Below are 21022 nucleotides of genomic sequence, written 5' to 3'. Positions count from 1 at the left end.
CTTTATGGTGACTTTTTCCAGCAGGCCTTGGCACCTGCCCATGTGCCAAAACTATTTGGTGTACTGACCATGGTATTACTGCGCTGAACTCCAGAGAATTTGTTGTTTTGTCAAGATGAAGGTGTGAGACACTAGCCTACAGTGCCACAGGTGATCACCTCCATGCCATGCCCCATTGATTAAATCAATTGTTCAAAAGTAGCCCAAACCAAATTGTGAGTGCATAAATTAAAACATTTCAGATGGTATGAATCTTTGTTTCATGTAATATTTTTATGGGTTTTTAATCCAGATTAAAACTAAACGTTTTAAATATTTCACTTTATGAACAATGAATCTAGAATATACTTCACTTTGAGTGAAGTCTGACTGAAGTGGTTGTGTATAATCAAATCTACAAAGTAACTAGTAACGTTTTGAAATTAGTATAGTGGAGTAAAAGTACAATATTTGCCTTCGAGATGTAATGGAGTAAAAGTATTGAATTCTATTAGTATTGAAGTACTCCTGTAAAGTAAAATAAGACTTCAAAATTGTACTTGAGTAAATGTACTTAGTTACTTTCCACCACTGATTATGTAGAAGATGGGTGGATAGGTCAACGCAATGCTTACATTTGTAATGTGAGTTATTTATCATGTTTATGTTCCCAAATTTGTCCTCGTGAAATCCCTATATGATACATAGTTAGGGACCAAATGGACCCCTTACATGTCTAACTCTGAGAGTGTACAAATGGAACCAAATGGACACTTGCAGGTCCAAAATGTTATATAAAAGTAGCCGTTCTACAAGCTCAGAACGATTCGCGTTGCGAGGTGTTGTGAGCTTGTAGATCTGCTATTTTCACAACATTTCTGTGGAACTGAGTCAAACAAAATGTAATGCCGCAACTCCTACAGTTCCAAGTGCTTGTCAGGGTGGGGGGGGGGGGGTCCCCAGTGGGGTCCCCAGTGCAAATATAATTATTTGGGGGGGCGCGGCCTGAAAAGGTTGAGAACCACTGGCATAATAGCATACTGTACCAGACTGGGGGTCCTTGAAATTAAACATGTCTGGGTACCACTGGTCTATACATCACTCCCCAATACTGTGACTTGAATGAAACACAGGTTACAAAACAATTAACAAGTGCTTTTTATTGGCCGCATTGCATAGCAACCACCTGATGACACACACACACACACACACACACACACACACACACACACACACACACACACACACACACACACACACACACACACACACACACACACACGCTCACATCATCACAGGTTTCCATGGGAACAGTCTAGACAGATGTGCTGCTGGGTCTCTTTTTTTTTTCTGTCGGCTAAAGTCTGGCTCGTCTGTCTGGAATGCCCTTAAAGGGGACGCGTCTCTTTTTTCTTTTAATGCTGTCTGTCCGCAGCAGAACAAGATGGACAGCAACATCCTCAGCAAAGCTTTGCCTCAAACTTTAGGGGCAGGTTAAGACTGTGACAAGCCCCCCCGAATCGGGCTTCCCTTGAGCAAAAAGAAGCTCGGCCATATTGTGACGAAGAGGAGTGGGCGTCATCTTTATCGGTGAGTATAATGATCTTTCGACACGTATTGCATGCATTTTAGCTTTGCAAGCCCACTTGAGCTATAGCTAACAGGCTAGCATCATCCAGTGGTTCTCAAAACCTTTTGATTTCAAGGACCACCATAACTCTGTCTCTGAGAGTGTGCAAATGGAACCCAAATGGACCCTAACGGGTCCATTTGGGTTCCATTTGCACACTCTCAGAGTTACAGACCTGCCAAGGGTCCATCTGGACCCCAGTTTGAGAACCACTGGACCAGATTTCTTCTAATAACCTCCTGATCTGATCTGTGAGCAATGAAACACATCTGATCTGAAATGCATTGGATTCTCAAGTCGTTGCATTTTCAGGTTCAGGTTCAGTGTGAATAACATCCACATTAAAGTACTCACGTGGGAAAAGTACTCCCATTTTTTTTACTCAAGTAAAAGTATCAATACTGGAATGTCAGTATCAATAGGGCAATGTCTGTCACAAGTAAAAGTCCCAGTATTCAAAATTTACTTGAGTTAAAGTACAGAAGTATTGGCATCAAAATATACTTAAAGTACCAAAAGTAAAAGTACTCATTATGCAGAATGTCAATGTCCCATCTCACACGTTTTCAAATGTATAAAATGTTTGAAAAATCTTTTGAAAATAGCCGATCTACATGCGACGCATTGTGAGCTTGTAGATCGGCTATTTTCAAATGGCCGAAATGTATATACAGCTGAAGTGGTTAATGTATGTTTTGTAATGATAATCAAAATCTAGAAGATTTAGAGTAGAAGTAAGAGTATAGAAATTTGGAAATACTCCAGTAAAGTAAAAGTACCTAAAGATTGTACTTAAGTACAGTACTTGAGTACATGTACTTAGTTACTTTCCACCGCTGATTATACCCCAATGTAGAAGCCTTATATAGTGCCAGTATTATGTCGTTTCCTATGCTAATCTGGTGGCATGTGGTGAAGGACCAACAACATGGACAGTCTATTAAGTGAAATAGAAACATTCTGGCATTCATGGTAAAAGGACAGTATATACTAGGGGTGTAACGATACGTTTTAACAACGATTCGATACGTATCACGATACTTGGTTGTCGATACGATACATGAACGATACAGGTTAATTTAGAACGATACGATACGTTTCGATTCAGCGATTTAGTCGATACGATACATGAACGATACAGGACAGGTTAATTTAGAACGATACGATTCGATTCAATGATTTAAAATCGATATAGTAACTATTTATTTACCCAAAAATTCTGTGTGAAAAATAAATACCTGGATACTGGATATAAACCCCTCTTTCTCTTTTCTTCTTCTTAAAAGTACTTAGTATTGATATAATTGATTATTTGCATTGCAGAACGATTCGATACGATTATTTGCATTGCAAAACGATTCGATACGATTCAAAGTCAAACGATACGATATTTAGCTGTTTGCATATCGATATAGTAGATCGTTGAAAATTCAAAACGATGCATCGATGCAGTTACTGTATCGTTACGGGCCTAGTATATACACATCATTCATTCATATTCAGCGCCATGTTCAGGCAGTATGGCAACTTTGATTTCATCTGCAGGTGAGAGTGCACTGTCTGTTGCACTTTTACTGTACCTTGATATAGCTACTTCACTGAGTATTGGAAAGGTATATGAAATAAACAATAAATAGACATGATTTCGTCTTTATGAATGTACACAGGACCACAATGGAAACAAGCCCATAGGGCTTTTTGTGTTATCCTTTTAAACCATACAATCTGCAAACTGCTAATAAAGTATTCAATCAATCAATGAGGGTGAAGAAGTACACAAAGACTTTTGCAGATACAGGAGTAGACAGTAGTGTATAACAAGCTGTGCATGACCATGCTATTATGTATTTCTAGAATCTAGATAATACATGGAGTTGACACAAGAAAGTAGCAATTGTTAGATTGAAGCAGGTGCCTTACACTGTAGATTATACCATATTATAAGTGGTATAATCTAGAGCAGTGGTTCTCAAATATCTCCACCATGTCAAGGACCCCCACATTTTATTTGGTCGCGGGCCGCTATCAGAAAATAATTTATGCCAAAAAGTGTCATAAGAGAAGATAGGTGGTGTTAAAAAAAAACATTTTCTTCATTTTTAAATGGCCAAAAGGACGGTTAAAGTGGTTAAACTGGTTATTTTGCTGGGTACCCCCTGAAACCCTGGTCCAGTGGGTCAAAGGGGGACCCCTGAGGGCCCCAAGACCCAACTTAGCTGGTCTTTTGAATTGAATTGAATACTTTAATTAGTAAAACATAAACAGCACGAGGTACAGTCAGACATTAAGGCTAAACAGGATAACACAAAAAAAGTCCTGAGGACTTGTTTCTAGGAGAAGTGTTAATGGGGGGGGGGGGGTGGTTACCACTTATCGGTCATCATTTCATGTGAGGTTGTAAATTGATCTCAATTCCCCAGATGCAGTCCCTGTCTGCGGATGCGGGCTGCACCAGCAGCTCAGGGTCCGGCGGCGCCCCCACGGGGGGGTCCATGGTGCAGGTGTGCTTCCCCAGCGCCCAGGCCTCCGTGCTGGACAGCCTCAACAGGCAGAGGGAGGAGGGCCGGCTCTGTGACCTCTCTATCCAGGTCCAGGGACAGGTGTTCAAGGCCCATCGCTGTGTCCTGGCCGCATCCTCACCCTACTTCCATGATCAGGTTGGAAGAAGGCGGAGGAAAGGGGGGGGGGGGGGGGGAGCACATAGAAACTTAATTGTTTATTTCTTCTGCCGGTTCTAGGTAGTGCCGATCAATCTGACCTCTTATTGATCTATCGATCGTTTTCTTGCATGCCGTCATCAGTAGCAAAACAATGACGCCGCCGTTTCTGGCTAGAAAGGCGACAAATCCTGCACTCCACATACATTTGTGTTCATGACAGGGACAGGCAGTTGGTCAAAAGATTAATAAAGTGAAATAGAATGTTTTAACCCTTTCTGTATCCATTTATTTATTTTATTCTTGTCTTTGTTTTTTTCCTCCGATTCTTACCATTTTAACATCAACTTTGTATACAGTCTAGGACCAGTAAACGATGGTTGGCTACCTGCCAGTGTGAGTGGGACAAACTTACATAATCAAAATTCACCAGGCATCAGGCAGGAAGGAGGTACTTTGGGTGGAGTTAACAACTTATGCCCTATATATTTCATCATATGACGAATAGCGGAAAATAGCTGATCTACAAGATCTCAACCTGTAGATACTGAAGGCTATTTGCGCTTTTTATTATTATTATAATTTAAAAAATGTATATGTTGGTATATTTTTTCTGCCTTTTATAAGAGTAAAGTGGAGATGGACAGGAAACAGGGAGAGAGAGAGATGGGGAGAGTAGCAAAGATTGTCAGGAACGCGACTCGAACCCGCAATACACTGTCAGGCTACATTAGAGCCTAAGTGCCCGGACCGCTAGGCCAGCGGTCAGGGCCTTTATTGTTATGTATTTTATTTCTTTCCAATTTCCACCTAAAATTACGGAATACGGTTAAAAGAGACAAAGGCAGAGAGAGGTAGAAAAGGGGAGGAAAGAGAGAGAATAATGCATAAAGATAATAAAACAAAAGCATTACACTCATACTCATACCTGTACCCCCCCTTCCCCCCTCAGGTACTACTGAAGAACATGTCCACCGTGTGCATCCCCGCCGCGATGGACCCGCTGGCGTTCGAGAGCGTGCTGAGCTGCGCCTACACGGGCCAGCTGCGCATGCTGCGGGAGGACATCGTCAACTACCTCACGGTGGGCAGCGTGCTGCAGATGTGGCACATCGTGGACAAGTGCACCGAGCTGCTCAAAGAAGGCCGAGCCGCCGCGGGGGCCGGCGGGGGGGGAGGAGGAGGGACCAGAGGCCGCGGCGGGGGGGAGGACGTTCAGACGGGTGGTGGCGGCGTCAGCGGCGGAGCGGGACCATCCAGCAGCAGTGGCGGCGGCGGGTTGTCGATGAGGGCAGGAGGCGGAGGTGCCGGCGGTGGTAGTGACGGCGGTCAAGGACAGGCCGTGGGGTCCAACGACCCCCAGCGCACCCCGCAGCCCCCCAGCCACCCGTCCCTGAGCGAGAGCCAGTCGCCCAGCAGCACCAACTACTTCAGCCCCAGGGACGCCGGCGGCTTCGGGGGAGGCGGAGCGGCCACCGCCGGGGCCTCCGGGGGGGACGGAGCCGGCGCTAACCACACGCCCGGCTACTGCACCCCCTCCGGCGGAGAGGAGGCCTTCCTCATTGAGGAGGATGAGGAGGAGGAGGAGGAGGTGGAAGAGGAAGAGGTGGTGTACCACCACCAGAGGAAGAGGGAAAGAGGAGGGAGCGCGAGGAGGAAGAAGATGAACTCGGGGTTGGAGCAGGAGGTCGGGGTCAGCGATAGTTTCGGCGTGTCATCTTATCAGGCAAGAGTCACACACGCACACGCGCACGTGCACACACACACACACACACACACACACACACACACACACACACACACACACACACACACACACACACACACACACACACACAGAGTTCTTTGTTTCACACACTTTCAACTCATTGCATACCTATAAATAATGTACATATTTTTTGTATATGTAATATACATTATTGTACAGGATGGAGACGAGTTGGCCCAGAAGCGGCCCACGTACAGCCAGCCCAGCATCATGCCCCGCAAGCAGTGGGTGGTGGTGAAGACGGAGCGCGCCGATGACAACGACCTCATCGTGGTGTCCGGGGACGAGGAGGATGAGGATGAGGAGGAGGAGAGGGAGAGGGAGATGGAGATGGCGAGGGAGAGGGAGAGGAGCAATTTCAACATCTCCAACGTCCGGAGCCTGCATGCCGAGCTGGGGGGAAGAGCAGACACAGACATGGACACACAGGTCAGCGTAGGCCCTATTTTGGCCATGCCATTATAGACATTAAATCAATTATAGACATATTTATTTTTTAAGAAATCTGTTTTTTGTATTTCTGAACGGCTAAAGTGGTTAATGAAAATGATATAGTTCTTTTATCATTATCAACAAATAACGACATAAACAATAAATCTCTTGGGATTTATCTTAGTACACTCCTGAAAACAGAAATAGAGAGTGTTTAAGGTTAGCTTTTTATTCAGTGCCACCAGGCCCGGTGTCAAAGCATGTGGACCACTTTCTCAATTGACTTGTTACTTTTTAAAGTAAGTCAACAAGGCAGTTTTTCTTTTGTATTGTTTTTTATTATATATATGCATATTATTTTTTGGAAGATTATGTGATTCTACTTTCTCTTGCTTTGTGGTGGTATGCCACAGCTGGTCCTGCAAGTCAAATAAAAATCCAAAACAGTTGGGTGAAAATATCTCACTCTAATCCAGGCTGTCAACTCAACATAAACCTGACCCTAGCACATTTATCTGCGTATTACCAAAGGGATAATCAACTCAAGAGCAAGTGGGACAAACTTTAAACAGTCAGCTGACAATAGTGACCTTTGCCTTTTAACATTATCAGAGTCATGCGTTTATCAAAAATAATTGGCTCAGATCTGCATCAACGTGTGCTGTTAACTGAAAATATTGCACACCCTCTGGCCAATCGGAATCAAGTATTCCCCTTGGCCATTGCTATAAATGAGAATTATCTTTAATAATTTTTGCTATTTTCCTTATTTTACAACATATTATTTTTGCAGTCAGTGAATGTATAAACAATTCATCAAATCATACAATACAGTGACAAAAAAACAAATTATGAAAACCGGAATTAGGCGAACCTCTAAAAGATTTGGACATAACCACCCCCACCTTCCACTTCCCCATTCCTCTGCAGGTGGACTACTGCCATACTTCAGAAGACTACCTCAAGTTTGAAAGCAGCCTCATGGACCAAACTCTAGCCCAGCACCTCCACGACAGCGCAGGGGGCCCGAGCCAGAGCAGTAACCGGGCCGTCTCAGCCCTGCTGGGACAGGTACAGTCTGCAGCCTCAGCCCGTGCCCAGCTCTTCCCCTTGGACATGCAGGGGAACCAGATCCTCTTGTATAGCCAGGCCTCCGGACTCTCCTTGGAGCCCGGCCCAGCTCCGCCGCCGCTGACGATGTCCGGCGGTGTAGTCGGAGGAACCTCGTTCAAAGGACCCAACTTGGAGCACGGAGCCGTCCACCTGTCAGGCCAAGGCGGGATGGGCTTAGACGGAGCGGATGGCGCCGGGGGATTCGGCGGAAGCGTCGGCGGTGCCGGGGGCTCGGGGAAAGTCTTCATGTGCCACTGCGGCAAAACGTTCACGCACAAGAGCATGCGGGACCGGCACATCAACATGCACCTGGACCTGAGGCCCTTCCACTGTCCCGTCTGCTCCAAGAAGTTCAAGATGAAGCACCACCTGACGGAGCACATGAAGACCCACACGGGCCTCAAGCCCTACGACTGCCTCGGCTGCGGCAAGAAGTTCATGTGGCGCGACAGCTTCATGAGGCACCGGTCGCACTGCGAGAGGCGCGGCGGGGGGGACGTGGGCGAGGGAGGCAGCATCGGCGAAGGAGGCCGGAGAGGTGGAGGAGGAGGAGGGAGCAGCGAGGACGGGTCCGATCTGATCCCCTCCCCGCACCACCTGCTCTCGCCGGGCGAGGGAGGTCAGGGTGGTGTTTTGGGGGGAGGAGTCCGAGGGGGGATGTCCGTCCTGTCGCCACATCATTCCGGCGGCGTTCTGTCGCCACAACATACCGGCGCTGCTAACGGCGGCAACAGCAGTAGTGCCAATGATAATGCTTTGGCTATGGCTGCTGCGGGGGCACTCCTAGGGGTCGGAGGTCACGGTCACGGGTCAGGAATGTACGGCAGTCTGACAGGACGGAGCGTGTGCGAGGAGGACGTGTGTGAGATCAGTGCCAACAATAGTAGCATGACTTAAAACCAAAGTAGTTCTCTATATGTCCACCAGGGCCCTCTGTTTTATTTTTTGCTAGTAGCGCAGACCAGACGCTTAGTACGTGTCAGACTGCTGTTGCCGTACAGCGAATGGAAAAACGTGTTTAAACTGCAACACTGTGTTTAAAAGTAGGAACTATTCTCAGCTTCTAGCATTTTGGGTCCCTTAGTGGTTTGGAAACATATTACAGGCTGTGTGGAAATTAACATCAGTTCAACGTAAACCGCAGTAAACAACGAGACGATAAGCCACCGCTGCAGGGAGAGGTTGGTGGTGAACGTAAAGCTGAAGGAACCTCTTGATTGTTTACAGTAAAATGGGTGTTTGGTTTGTGGGGGATTGGGGGATTTGTGTGGTAGTGCTAAAGTTATTTCCGATTACATCCTCTCTCAGTGCTAGAACGTTTCTCAAGAAACAAAGTTGCCTCTGTGAAAGTGACCTATTTGAAATGGTCTTCTGTGTTTGGTGAGTAATCTATTCTTAATGAATATTCAATTCTTCTTGTGACTGTTTTGTTGTGGCAGCATGTCTGGAGAGGAAAACGAGAGTCAAGACAGCTGCCACGGCTCTGTCACTAGAGTAGAGAAACAAGTGGCTGCTCCGCAAGTGATGTGGTTTCCTGCTGTATTCCTACAGTAATGCATCACCGTTGTCAAACCAAAACCAGTTATCTACTGTACAAAAACTGCTTTTCAGGAGTTAAGACTTGAATGCTCATGTAACAGTATGTGCATTTGTGAAATTAGGCAATGAGGATTTTTGCAGGTTAAAAGGCCAGAAGGGGATTATCATGCTCAACCTCATGGTGAAAAACCACAAACTTATCCATTTCACAAGGGAATGAACTCAACAGGTTGTGTTTTTTTTCCTTCAAAGGCAGCAACCTGCCTTTTACCTGCCTCACTGTTCCATGTAACCACGTTACTCTCAACACTGCCATATTGTTTTAACCACTTAAACCTTATACACTTAGTTGACTGGCATCCCCCAGGTGGCCTCTGTCCTTGGCCCCCTCCTTTTTTCCCTCCCTCACCAAATAAATTCACCGAAAATAGACGATCTACAGGCTCACAAAGCATCGCAAATGCAACACGTTGTGAGCTTGTAGTTGTAGGCTATTTTTGCAGAATGTTCACATGTTATGACATGCCCAGGATAGGGATGCTAGGGTTCAAGTGGTTAAATCAGTGGTTCTGAACTGATTTTGCTCGGGAACCAAATTTTGTTCCAGTATAGGCCTACTAGATAACCCAATGATGAAGTGTTTCTTTTTCCGAGTCCGTAAACCTGTGAGAATGTCTCACAACCCACTGGTTGACACTGTTTTAGAGAATCCTATGGTGCTGCGTTGAATGAACCCTCTCTTGGATTATAGATATATAATATAATTTACAAAGAAGGTCTGAATTCTCATGACTTCACAATAAAAGGCCCAATGGCATGGATACAGGGTGGGTAACTAGCTAAATTAAAGGTGCATTTGTGCAATATTTGTGATAATATAACAAGGCCAGAAAATAATGTCCGCTGTATGGTGGTTTAATTGACCAATATGTGCATGCGCTAGTCTTCTGTTGTTTTCTTCCCCCTCCTTACTAAAAGCCTGCCCGCCTCTAGGCCACATCCACACTAAGATGTTTTTGTTTTAAAACTCATACTGTAGGCCTGACTTTTGCTATGTTTGCATCTAGCATCCATTACACACTACACTGTTTCTGAACCCCTGATGTTTTAAAACACTGCTTACCCTGTTTTGTTGTGAAAACTCGTGGCATTGCACGATATTCTCGACGGGCGACTATAAACGCTGATTGAGTCTGCTAATGGTTAATTCAACATGGATAACCAATTACAGGCACCTTGTTTATGCTAGCAGCTGTTGTGCTGTTAAATTTACGCTACTACTGCCTTTATGTGCCGGGCAAATGTGATATGATGATATGAAAATGACAAGTCACGATTATTGTGGCAAAAATAATTGCGATTAACGATATTATCGCGAAAATCCAAATATGCTTAAAACTTAAAATGTCACTTTTGTTAACCTCTTGAACCCCCAGCATCCCTATTCTGGGGGGAACGTTTTACAAAAATAGTGATACTGAATTTGCAGCTCAACAAGCTAATTCATCCTAAAATTTCACGATCAATTAAAATCTCTGCGATACGATTTATGTGAGCGTTTTTTTTAACCACTATAAACGATAATAACAATCATCGTCCCATCCCTAAATGTAGGCGTGACCTACTTACATCCACTCTGACATCATCAATATGACCTCAGAGATTCTCTGGTGGAGATATCACTCCACTGAGCTCCCCTCTAGTTACTTATAATTACGTACTGCCACTCGCTGATGAATCTATAGGTACTCATGCTGGGAATCCGTTTGGGCGTGTCGTTCTCTCAGTGCTCTCAAGACTGCCCATGGCCACCGTTACTGTGGTAATCCCGCAAAATGCTGAATGCGCTCAATAGCCGTTGGGCACTGCAGGAGGAAATCTCCTTTATACACATGTCAAAGTATCAAATGTAAATATCATTGTAGTATACATATTCCTGTTAAGTTCCTACACTTAAATCGGTAGCCTAAGAATGTTCTCCGTCGTATTTTGTGTGTTGTGCGACCAAATATTATGACAGCAATTATGCCTTTCAGCACAGATCGGCCCTGGCCTAGCTAAATCCACAGACCACATCAACAGAAAGGGGAAACGTTCGTTGAATGTCAAAGCTTTGTGTGACCACAAGTACGGTTTCATAGATGTTGTCAAATGTGGTATGCCCGGCACGTGCATGCCTATGTACGTGAATGGTCACGTGATATGCATTTTCAGGGATGGAGTATGGAAGGAGATGCTACAACTCTAGTGTGGACAGAGACGGTTCTCATTTTAAAACGCTGTTTTACTATGAAAACAACTTGTGTTGATATGGCCTAAAACACAATCTTACAGTTTTCAAGCTAAAACGGGTTCAGCAGTGTTTCAAAAGTCTCAGTTTTAGGGGTTTGAAGATAGTGTGGATGCTATGCAAAATGATGCATTTAAAAAACGTGAACGGATTAGTGGATGTAGCTTATTGGGGCTTCCCACTATGACTGAATATCCATGCAAGATGACTGGTAGTAGCTAGGTTTGTCCATGGTACATTAACCACCATGATGTTTAGCCAGCATTGACTCAATAGTCTATTTATATCTAGTACGATATGCGTATGGCCAAAGCTGTGAACGGACATAGACACGTATTGATGCCCGACGGTCCTTTAATTTATCACAGGGGAAATGTAACAAGACAGAGTTACAGTATAATGGTATGTTGATGATGTCATATTGACACTGTATGTGTGAAGTCATATAGCTGTGACATAATATTGACTTCTAAATAATGGAAGTTATTTTCCTCCATTCCAGTATAAAATCAAAGTTTTAAAAAGTCAAATATTTCCAAAAGTATAATCCGTGAAAAATATTTGGGGATTTACTTCCTTGGCCTACTGTCAGCGTGCGTACGAACTTTGACACACACACACACACACACACACACACACACACACACACACAGACCCTCTTCTAGACGGCTCAGCCCCTAGGAGCCACACTGTAAGAAGAGAGATGCTTGTCAGGTCAGCGGGTGGTTCCACACAATATACAGTATTAACCCTTTGGCCTACATGTTTTTGCTGCTATTAGCTAGCTGCTTTCACTTCCTGTGCCATTGCAAGAGTTGCTGTGCTTTTACTGAAGTATATGGTCACTGTAAATAATGTAAAAGTATTGTACTATTATAATAACTCATTTACTCATCAGACCGGGATCAAATATGAATTTTTAATACCTCTTGCTTAGTGTCTGAGGGAACAACGAAATCAACCTGTCATCAAGAAGTATTTGAAAGCATTTCATAATAGATTGTTTTTGAGTCAGGCCTGAGAACCATTGATATGACCTGGATTTCCCAAAACACTTTGGGGAAGTCCAGCTTTGATGTGCTCTTATCTATGCTATACAGTGTATAGTGTGTTTACAAGTTGTAACTCCAGTAAAATAGGTTTTAAACCAATGGGAAAGGAATGTGTAATGCCCATTATGCACATGACGTGGTACTGTATAGCTTTTTGTATTTTTCTTTAAACTGATTGACAAAGTGTTTAGTGTTTAATAATAATAATAATAATAATGATTAATGATAATAATAATTTTTGGACTCCAGTGTTTTTAAAACAGTGGAGGGCTGTACTTCCCTCTTACTTCAGAGCTATTAGGACCTGGGTTTCCAGAAGTGTCTTTGTGTTCATGTCTGTGGCAATTGGGAGCATAAGATAAAATCACTCATTGTGGCTATACATCTATTTCTGTTTTGGGGGTGGAATTATATAATATGCAGTATTTTTTTATATGTTTTTTTTTTTCTACCACATCCAACAACATTTTGGACATATAGGCAAATAATAATGAAAATAGCAGATACATCGCGATGTAAGGCGTTGTGAGTAAATATGCTATTTTCACTATCCGTTGTATGATGAAGTATATAGGGCTTGTGGTTTAAATATAAGACATTGTTTATGTAATATTTTATGTAACAGTGGCGGTTGCCACATCATCATCGTCATTAGGTCAACATAGTGCTACTTAAAAGTAAAGTGACATCACTATATTTATGGACCAAAGTTAGGCATTTGTTATATCTTGATATCGTCATGTTTTCTATCAGCTTTCTTAGTTACACAATTCCACAGTGTGCCTCTGTCTGTCTCTTTATCTATCTTAATAGGATAGTAATATAGTCAATATATTGGCCAGCACTGCAGACCTTTAATGCCAAGATACTTCTGGAGACCCTCAGAACTGGACTGGGTTTCCCAAACATTGTCCCAGTACATATTTTATTGTAGTAATATTAACTTTGTCTCAAATTTCTTTCGGGATACTCAACGCCCAGGCGGTTCTGTTTTAAGCTCTGTTTAAAGTTTTTAACTTCACGGGTTTGTCTCAAAGTTTCATAATGTCCAATACTCGTCTTCATGCATTTCAAGGGGTCAAACGATACAATAAATACTCTTTGTTAATTTATATTTACTCTTTGTAACTCCCAAGAGTGTACAAATGTAACCAAATGGACCCGTTAAATTAACGTTCGGGATTTTAGAGTTTAAGAAAAAGTTAAGTCAGACAAACATCTTGCCTTCTGTGAAGGCTGACATTCTTTTCTTTTTTTACATACTGTAGGGTCAAAGCTTGGTGTCTATAAGAGGAAAGGACTGTTTTTGTACGTTGCCTGTCATCTTCCATGTCCAGTGCTTTCTCTGTCATTTCACGCAGCACTGTGGCTTGGGGGAATTAGTATTTTTTGTCTGGATTTGTCATTCATCCTTTTGTTGGACTCAGTTGTGGTTGTAGTTCAGTATGTACTGAGTACTGTACTGCAACAAGTTTCTCTGGATACTTAAGCAGAACATTTTTACAAACTCATTCCAGAGGTTTTCTTTTCTGCAGTGGTTCATTGCTATAAATAAATGTACGTAACAGCAAGTGGTGGGGTGGACAATATTTTTTTTCTTTAAGAATTTTCTGCTTTATTTTGATAGTGAAAACTGAGTAGAGAGACAGGAAAGGCAGAGAGAGGGGATGACATGCAGCAAATAGCCTCTGGGTTGGATTCAAACCATCTATAACAAGGAATTAAAGGGATTTCTCACTTTCAAACATGTTTGGGGTCATTTTAACGTCTACTCAGGCTTTTGTGACCACCCTAGACAGTTTTTAAGTTGCTTGATTCACTGTTTAGATATTTGACATTCATTTTATCAGACACGCCCCCTTCCTATACAAACCCATTGTAACTTCAAACTCCATTTTAACCATGTTAGATTCATTGAAAACATCCATCCTTGGTTCTGGTGACTGATATTGGCCTTCTAATACGTGTTTTTTCAATTACTTTTTTCATTTATTTTAATTTATTTTATTTTATTTTGTCTTTCCCAAAACAATAAAGAAAAATACATGTAAATTAATGGAAAAAACACGGCCCTCTCACGCATTAGAAAGATAGCAATCTGGGAACCCATCGGCAAAAGAAAGTTCCTTTTGAATTCGCTTCTGGGGGCACAGCCCAATTCCCAGTGTAGAGATGGGATGTCAGCTCGTTTACCCTCCTTCAGCCCTCCTCATCCGGTGGGGGGTGTTCCTTTGATTTCATTCCTAATAACAACAACTCTACAATGGGAGTTGCCAACAGCTGCATCTAGAGAGATTAGAAGGACCGTATCAGTCACCAGAACCAAGGACAGGTGTTTTCAATTAATCTAACATGATTACAGGGAGTTTGATGTTACAGTACAATGGGTTTGTATAGCAAGGGATGTGTCTGATAAAATGAATGCTAAATATCTAAATACTGAATCAAGCGACTTAAAAACTGTCTGGGGTGCTCACAAAAGCCCAAGTAGACGTTATAATGACCCCAAACATGTTTGAAAGTGAAATATCCCTTTCACCTTCTAGTCTCCATTACAAGCTCTACCAGGTGAGCTACCAGGGCTCCCTGGAGGGGTGGACTATTGGTTGGTGTGAACACTGACTGGCACCTACTGTATGTGTCTTGAAGTACCTTGAAGCAGGACCCACCCCTACCATAATGTAAACATCAGCTCAGTGAAGGCATATCCTGCCAGTTGATTTCACTTTTGGCACAGAAGAATGCACTAGTTAGTAAATTCCACTATTTTGAGGCTGTCAAGTGCCCGATTATTATACACCCCATGAAGCCTTGAATTCATAGAGATTATTTTAGATTATTTTTGTCGCATTCCTGAGCCAATAATTGGTCAATAGGAGACTCGGTAGGATATCGCAGGTCATCAAACTATTGGCTTAGGAATGCGACAAAAAATAAAATATCTCCATGAATGGGGTGTGGAAATTGATAGAAACATTTTTTTTGGGGTGAACTACTATAGATTTGAAAATATTACAAATGTCGATCTACAAGCTCCCAACTCCGTGACACATTGGGAGCTTGTAGATCGGCTATTTTGTGCTACTCTTGTGAGACACTTGTAGTATAAGGAACTAGAGCCTAGGACATTAATCTACGAAGACAAATATGAATATGGAGATACAAGGTTTCTATCTGACAGTGACGATATTGTATCAGTAGTTTGGTATGATATATGATTGATGGTGAGTGGGCAGTATCACTATCAACTAGCTTTAATGATTTGTGGACATCCCAGTGTAGGAAGGAACCCTGTCATCATTGTATTTATCAGGCTGCTTATGGGGTTGATACAAATAGGTTCAGATTAATCTTGAGTTTTTAGTAATGAGTTTACTGCATATGAAATGTGCTGTACAAATACACAAATACACTAACTGTTAACTTTCTGTTTGATCAGGACTAAAATCAACTAAAATCAACCATCTGAATTAAAAAAAATCTGTCAATCTGAAGTGAAGTGATGGAAATGAAAGCTCACGGATACTTATATTCATGCCTCTCATTTGATAATACAGATGTATGATTAAACTGCTTAAAAAAGACTGTTAGACTGTTGAGTATGCTAGGCTGCTTTTTAAAAATATAATTTTGACTTTTAAAGTGGTGTTTAACTACCTTTAGGTACATTTTTCTTGATTTCTTCTCTCGTTGCATGGTGATGAAACATGTCTCAAAATCCCACTTTCTTTTTTTGAGAACAAAGTAGATGTTGCCAATAAAATACAAATCCTGTTACTATTCCTGTTTCACTGCACAATGAGTGAAAGGAGAGACGAAAACGCTTTTCACTGTTGCCCACTCACAGAGCAGTGATATAGATATAGAACAGATATAGATATTTAGACTTCATGGTCAAGGTTCAACATCACTTTTAAGTGCAATGCTTTATAATTTATCGTTCACCGAATGACATTTTTTCATGGTAAAAGATGGATGCCTGAAAATCTGCGTAGAAAGCTTAAGGTTGCTGCTGAACTCTGGAGGTACTATTTTTTTTTTTACACTTCACAGAAGTATCATTGGGGTTCATTTATTCTGGTTGACCAGTTGATTGTTAAATTCACATAATGACTGACTGTTGTGTCTATGTGGATTTGGAGTTGTACTAGTGAAGTAGCAGAATTGAATACATCAATGATCACTTGTATCAAAAATAATGGAATAATAAAGTATATAGTACAACTCTTAACTGTACCAGAATTCTTTTTTTGTCCTACTCGTATACCATAATCTCTATTCACAAAACAATGTAAGCCTTGGATTGAACAATTGTGTCTTATTCAACACCACAGAAGTTAAACATTTTTGAGTGTTCAATAAAAACAAGAAAAGAATGTAATCACATAACTATTCAAACAAACTAATTTTTGAATGTGGAAATTAAATGGGTGACTACCTGACACAGTAAATGTATTAAGTATTAGGCTTACAGGTATGGTGATTAAGGGCCTTGATAAGCTTTGCAAATTGTGGCTACAGTAGGCTATTATACAGTATTTCAACTTAACTGTACTAACTGAGGGCTAATATACAAATGAACGGTACAGTAGTTTAATAGTCAAAGACACATCTGCAACATGTGGCTGGGTGATGGTGTGGTGGTTTAAGCATCAGACTCTCAGTGCAGAGATTACATGTTCAATTCCCAATTCTCTCGGTCGGTGCTGGAGTATTTCAATTTAAATTGACTGCTTTGAGGACAGTCGTGTCAGTGTATGATTATACAATAACAACAGATAAGATAAATAATTAATTTGTTTGAAAAAGTAATGTCTCAAGCGGGAGACGAACCCAGACTCCCAAAGTAATGGGCGGGGGATTTTAATAATTAGCGATGTGCGCCACTGAGGCTGTACCTGCCAAAGTCATACCGTCCAATAACAGGATATTTTTTTCCACGAAGGGAGGGGGGGGGGGTCTTAACCACGCTGGGGGTCCCCCCCAGGACATTTTTAACAGAGTAGATGTAATTTCCAGTATTCAGTATTTACAACGTATCGACGTTGTAAAAGACGTGTCTTTTCAACAGATATGTCTTTACCCACTGGGCACACACAATACAACGCCCATACGCCGTGCATACGCCGTCCATACGACGTCCGAGTCAGACCTCAGTCAGCAGCTATTTTGCTAAAAATACGTTGAAACGACGTCGACTCACGTCTGGCTCGGACGTCGTATGGACGGCGTATACACAGCGTTTGGGCGTTGTTGTATGTGTGCCATACCTGCCAACCTCAGACCAACCGATAACAGGAGATTCTTTTCCGGGGGGGGGGGATCTTGACCACGCTGCACCCCCCCCCCCCCCCCCAAGGAAATCTTTAACAGATTAGATGTAATTTCCAGTATTCTGATGGATTTTTGGAGTTTGACACTTTTATCAGGCTTTACTTACATAGGATCCATATTTAATAATAACATTTTGCTGGGGACCCCCTGGAACCCCCCCCCCCTAGTGCAGTCTGGATCTGTCATGACTGTCATGGATGAACTTCAACCTGGTGTTTGCACTTTCTCCATTTTTGACCCGTCATCTACATAAACGTTCGGATTTCAGATAATACGTTTTTGACCCTGGTGATGGTGGAAGTTGAAGCTGTGGCTTCTGCTTAATTTGTGGCTGCTCTATCCATAGCTCAGTCGGTAGAGCTCTTGACTTCAGATCACAAGATCATGGGATCGAATCCCAGCACAGGAACATCTGAGCAATCTGGCTCCCACGGGTCTACTATCGTTTTTCGCCTTTATCATAAAGGTTGCTGGACAATATATAGAGGGTGAAATGCATAATTTATCAAATAATATAAAGGTAATATCAAATACATTGTAAAAATTAGAGACATGACGCTTTATTAGCAAGACAGTCTTTTATTAGATTATTCCTCATCTTGCTGGTTTCCCCTGAAACCCCTTTACCTTTGTAAGTCTTCTTAAATGTCATCATGATTTGAGTGCACAGGGATCTCATTTTAAACAAGCCAAGTGCTTTTATGAGCGATCCAGTTTAGAGGACTTTGTATTGTGAATTGTACTTCCATGTACTTTTACCATGTCTTTCTAAATAAAGTATTCAATCAATCAATCAATCAATCACTGTTACAGAGTAGAAATGCCTTAGAATCTCTGCTGCTCATGATGTGGCCATAGCTGAATGGTTAGAGAGCCTGACTGACAAGGCATTAAGTTCGATCCCAGGCCTCAGCAATAAGCCAAAGTGTCCTTGAAGAAGACCCTTAAAAGAATAGTTTGCCAGAAACATACTTATTTTCTATCAATTACACACTCCAGCCTTGAATTCATGGAGATTCTTTTGTTTTTGACACATTCCTGAGCACAGACTCAGACATATTGGTTGGATGCATGGCGCATATAATAGGCTATCGCATTGTAGATTAGTTGGCGATAATTCCAATATTCACTATACACTCCTCATGTTTAAGCTGAATTATATATTTATGGACTTGTATATAAATTGCATATATTTTTGGACGACTTGTGCATTTAATTTGTCGGCAATACTTTGCCACGCTTTCTCCCTGGATCCATTTATTGCGGCCGTGTTTCCTTTCTTGCTTATTATACATTTTACTTCCTCGTATGATTCCGGGGAGACATCAAATTTCTCTTTTGGGTCTTGAGTCCAAGGCTCAAGACCTTGAGTCCAAGACTTGAATCCAAGACTCAAGACCCAAAAGAGAAATTCGATGTCTCCCCGGGAGCCGGGGTCTTGACTCAAGACTCTTTTGGCCCGGGTCTTGAGTCTTGGGACTCAAGACCCAAAAGAGAAATTTGATGTCTCCCCGGGAGCCGGGACCCAAGCCTTAAGACTCTTGAGCTAAAAAGTTTGTGAACCACTGCCATTTAGAACAGTGGTTTTCAACCTTTTTCATGTCAAGGACCCCTAAATTGATATACATTTGGCCGCGGACCCCCATATGAAAATGTTTTGTGCCAGGGACCCCCAGAAGCAAAAATTTGAGTTAAAAATGTTCTCTTTAAAAATGTATATATATTTCAAAGATATGCACACATTTTCAAGATTTTTCAAAATTCCTGGGAACACCACTGTTCCATGAGCTGCTGCAGTGCTGCTGTTCAGCCACAGAGAAGAACGCCGCTCTGGTTTTGGGCTCCATGATTGGTCAAGTTCAAGGATTCTGCTATCGACTTTCATGGTCTTTTATAGGAATACGTGAAGCCTGGCTTTACCATCCTGGCTTGACAAGGTCTAGCTCGACAAAGTCGCTCCTTTTCAGCCTGGCTTGGCGTTCATGGAACGGAATAAACCAGGCTGTAGGCCTACGGACCAGACTTTGTCAAACATGGATTTGACTTAAATTCAGCCTCAGGCTTATTTAATTCTCCTTTCGTGTAATAGGCCCCAGGTAGGGTGATTAAGGGCCTTGATAAGCTTTGCAAATTGTGGCTACAGTGAGTATGGTGGCTCAGTGTGTTTACTGTTTAGACATTCTCCCCATGTTGTTCCCAACATTGACACACAGACAGTTCAAAACGCACCAAGGTTGTGTAAATGGCCTGAGTTGGCTCTGTACTTGGACCAAAGCTTTGAGAACTTTCTTTTGTGGTTTCCTATTAACTTTTTTTTTCTCCCATTGCTTTCATTTTATTAGTTTGACAGGTTTTCTAATTTATTAAGGCAGTTGATCTATCCTTGATTTGAGTTAAGGTGCTTTCTTGATTCATAATTTTCAAGTGCAAATGCAAGTGAGAATGAAATACTTGACCTTATAGAATTTAGATGAAGAGTGGAAGTGTGAAAATGTGCCTAATAGTGGTCTTCAACCCCCAAACTTGTGCTTATAAACTACTGACACAGCTATGCCACAGAAGCATGGAAATCACAAGTGAGAACTAAATACTTAACCGTGTAGAATTTAGATGGAGTGACATTTTTTAAATGTGAAGTGAACCCCAAACCTTGTGCTCTTACAAAACCACTGACATATACAGCTCTCATGGCACAAAAGCACGGAAGATGCAAGTAAGAATGAAATACTTAACCCTGTAGAATTTAGATGTTTAAATTCAACACTAAAAGTTTGATGCTGATTTAAATAAGTGGCTAATAAACAGCCTACTGTTGCTGTACACAAACGGCAGTTTTAAAATCCTTCAGACAAAACAATTCAGTTATAGTAAAAAAATTATAGCTGTGCAGCATGATAATATTATATTGGTATTATACCATTTCATAATTACAATACATAAAATAGAACCTCTCCCCCTCCCTCCCCAATTATAGATCAGCCACTTTCAAATAAGAAAAATTGTCTCATCTGATGCAATAGGGATCAGCCAAAATACATTTTAGATTTTCCAAAGCCATGGTTCGGTTCAGACCTCGGTTTTTGAGCCACGGTTCTGTTCATAACTCTTTCAAAATTATGAAAAAGAAAAAAGAAAGGAGGGGGTCAGTGCTATTAAATGTAAAGTATGGAGGATGACTCCTACTGATTGTGATGACACCATGGACTTTCCTCTAGTCTAGGGGTAGCC

General features: G+C 42.0%; 1 protein-coding gene across 1 annotated transcript; it reads left to right on the top strand.

Annotated features, from left to right (window-relative positions):
* Positions 1-1415: 1415 nt before the first annotated feature.
* Positions 1416-14031, top strand: zbtb22b (zinc finger and BTB domain containing 22b). The gene is made up of 5 exons (XM_080441385.1): positions 1416-1569; positions 4030-4266; positions 5219-5992; positions 6194-6463; positions 7397-14031. Exons 2-5 carry the CDS (start codon positions 4030-4032, stop codon positions 8474-8476), a joined length of 2361 nt encoding a protein of 786 aa, XP_080297511.1. The 5' UTR covers positions 1416-1569; the 3' UTR covers positions 8477-14031.
* The last annotated feature ends 6991 nt before the right edge of the window (positions 14032-21022 follow it).

Source organism: Gymnoscopelus braueri, assembly GCF_963280865.1.
Source record: "Gymnoscopelus braueri genome assembly, chromosome: 11".
NCBI lineage: Eukaryota > Metazoa > Chordata > Actinopteri > Myctophiformes > Myctophidae > Gymnoscopelus > Gymnoscopelus braueri.
The sequence above is the reverse complement of the archived record's forward strand: the minus strand, read 5'-3'. Positions and strand labels throughout refer to the sequence as shown.

Coding starts and splice junctions, on each gene's coding strand:
- zbtb22b (XM_080441385.1), top strand. CDS start 4,030: ATGCAGTCCCTGTCTGCGGATGCGGGCTGCACCAGCAGCTCAGGGTCC. Junction 5,993..6,193: donor TCGGCGTGTCATCTTATCAG/GCAAGAGTCACA, acceptor ATTATTGTACAG/GATGGAGACGAGTTGGCCCA. Junction 6,464..7,396: donor ACACAGACATGGACACACAG/GTCAGCGTAGGC, acceptor ATTCCTCTGCAG/GTGGACTACTGCCATACTTC.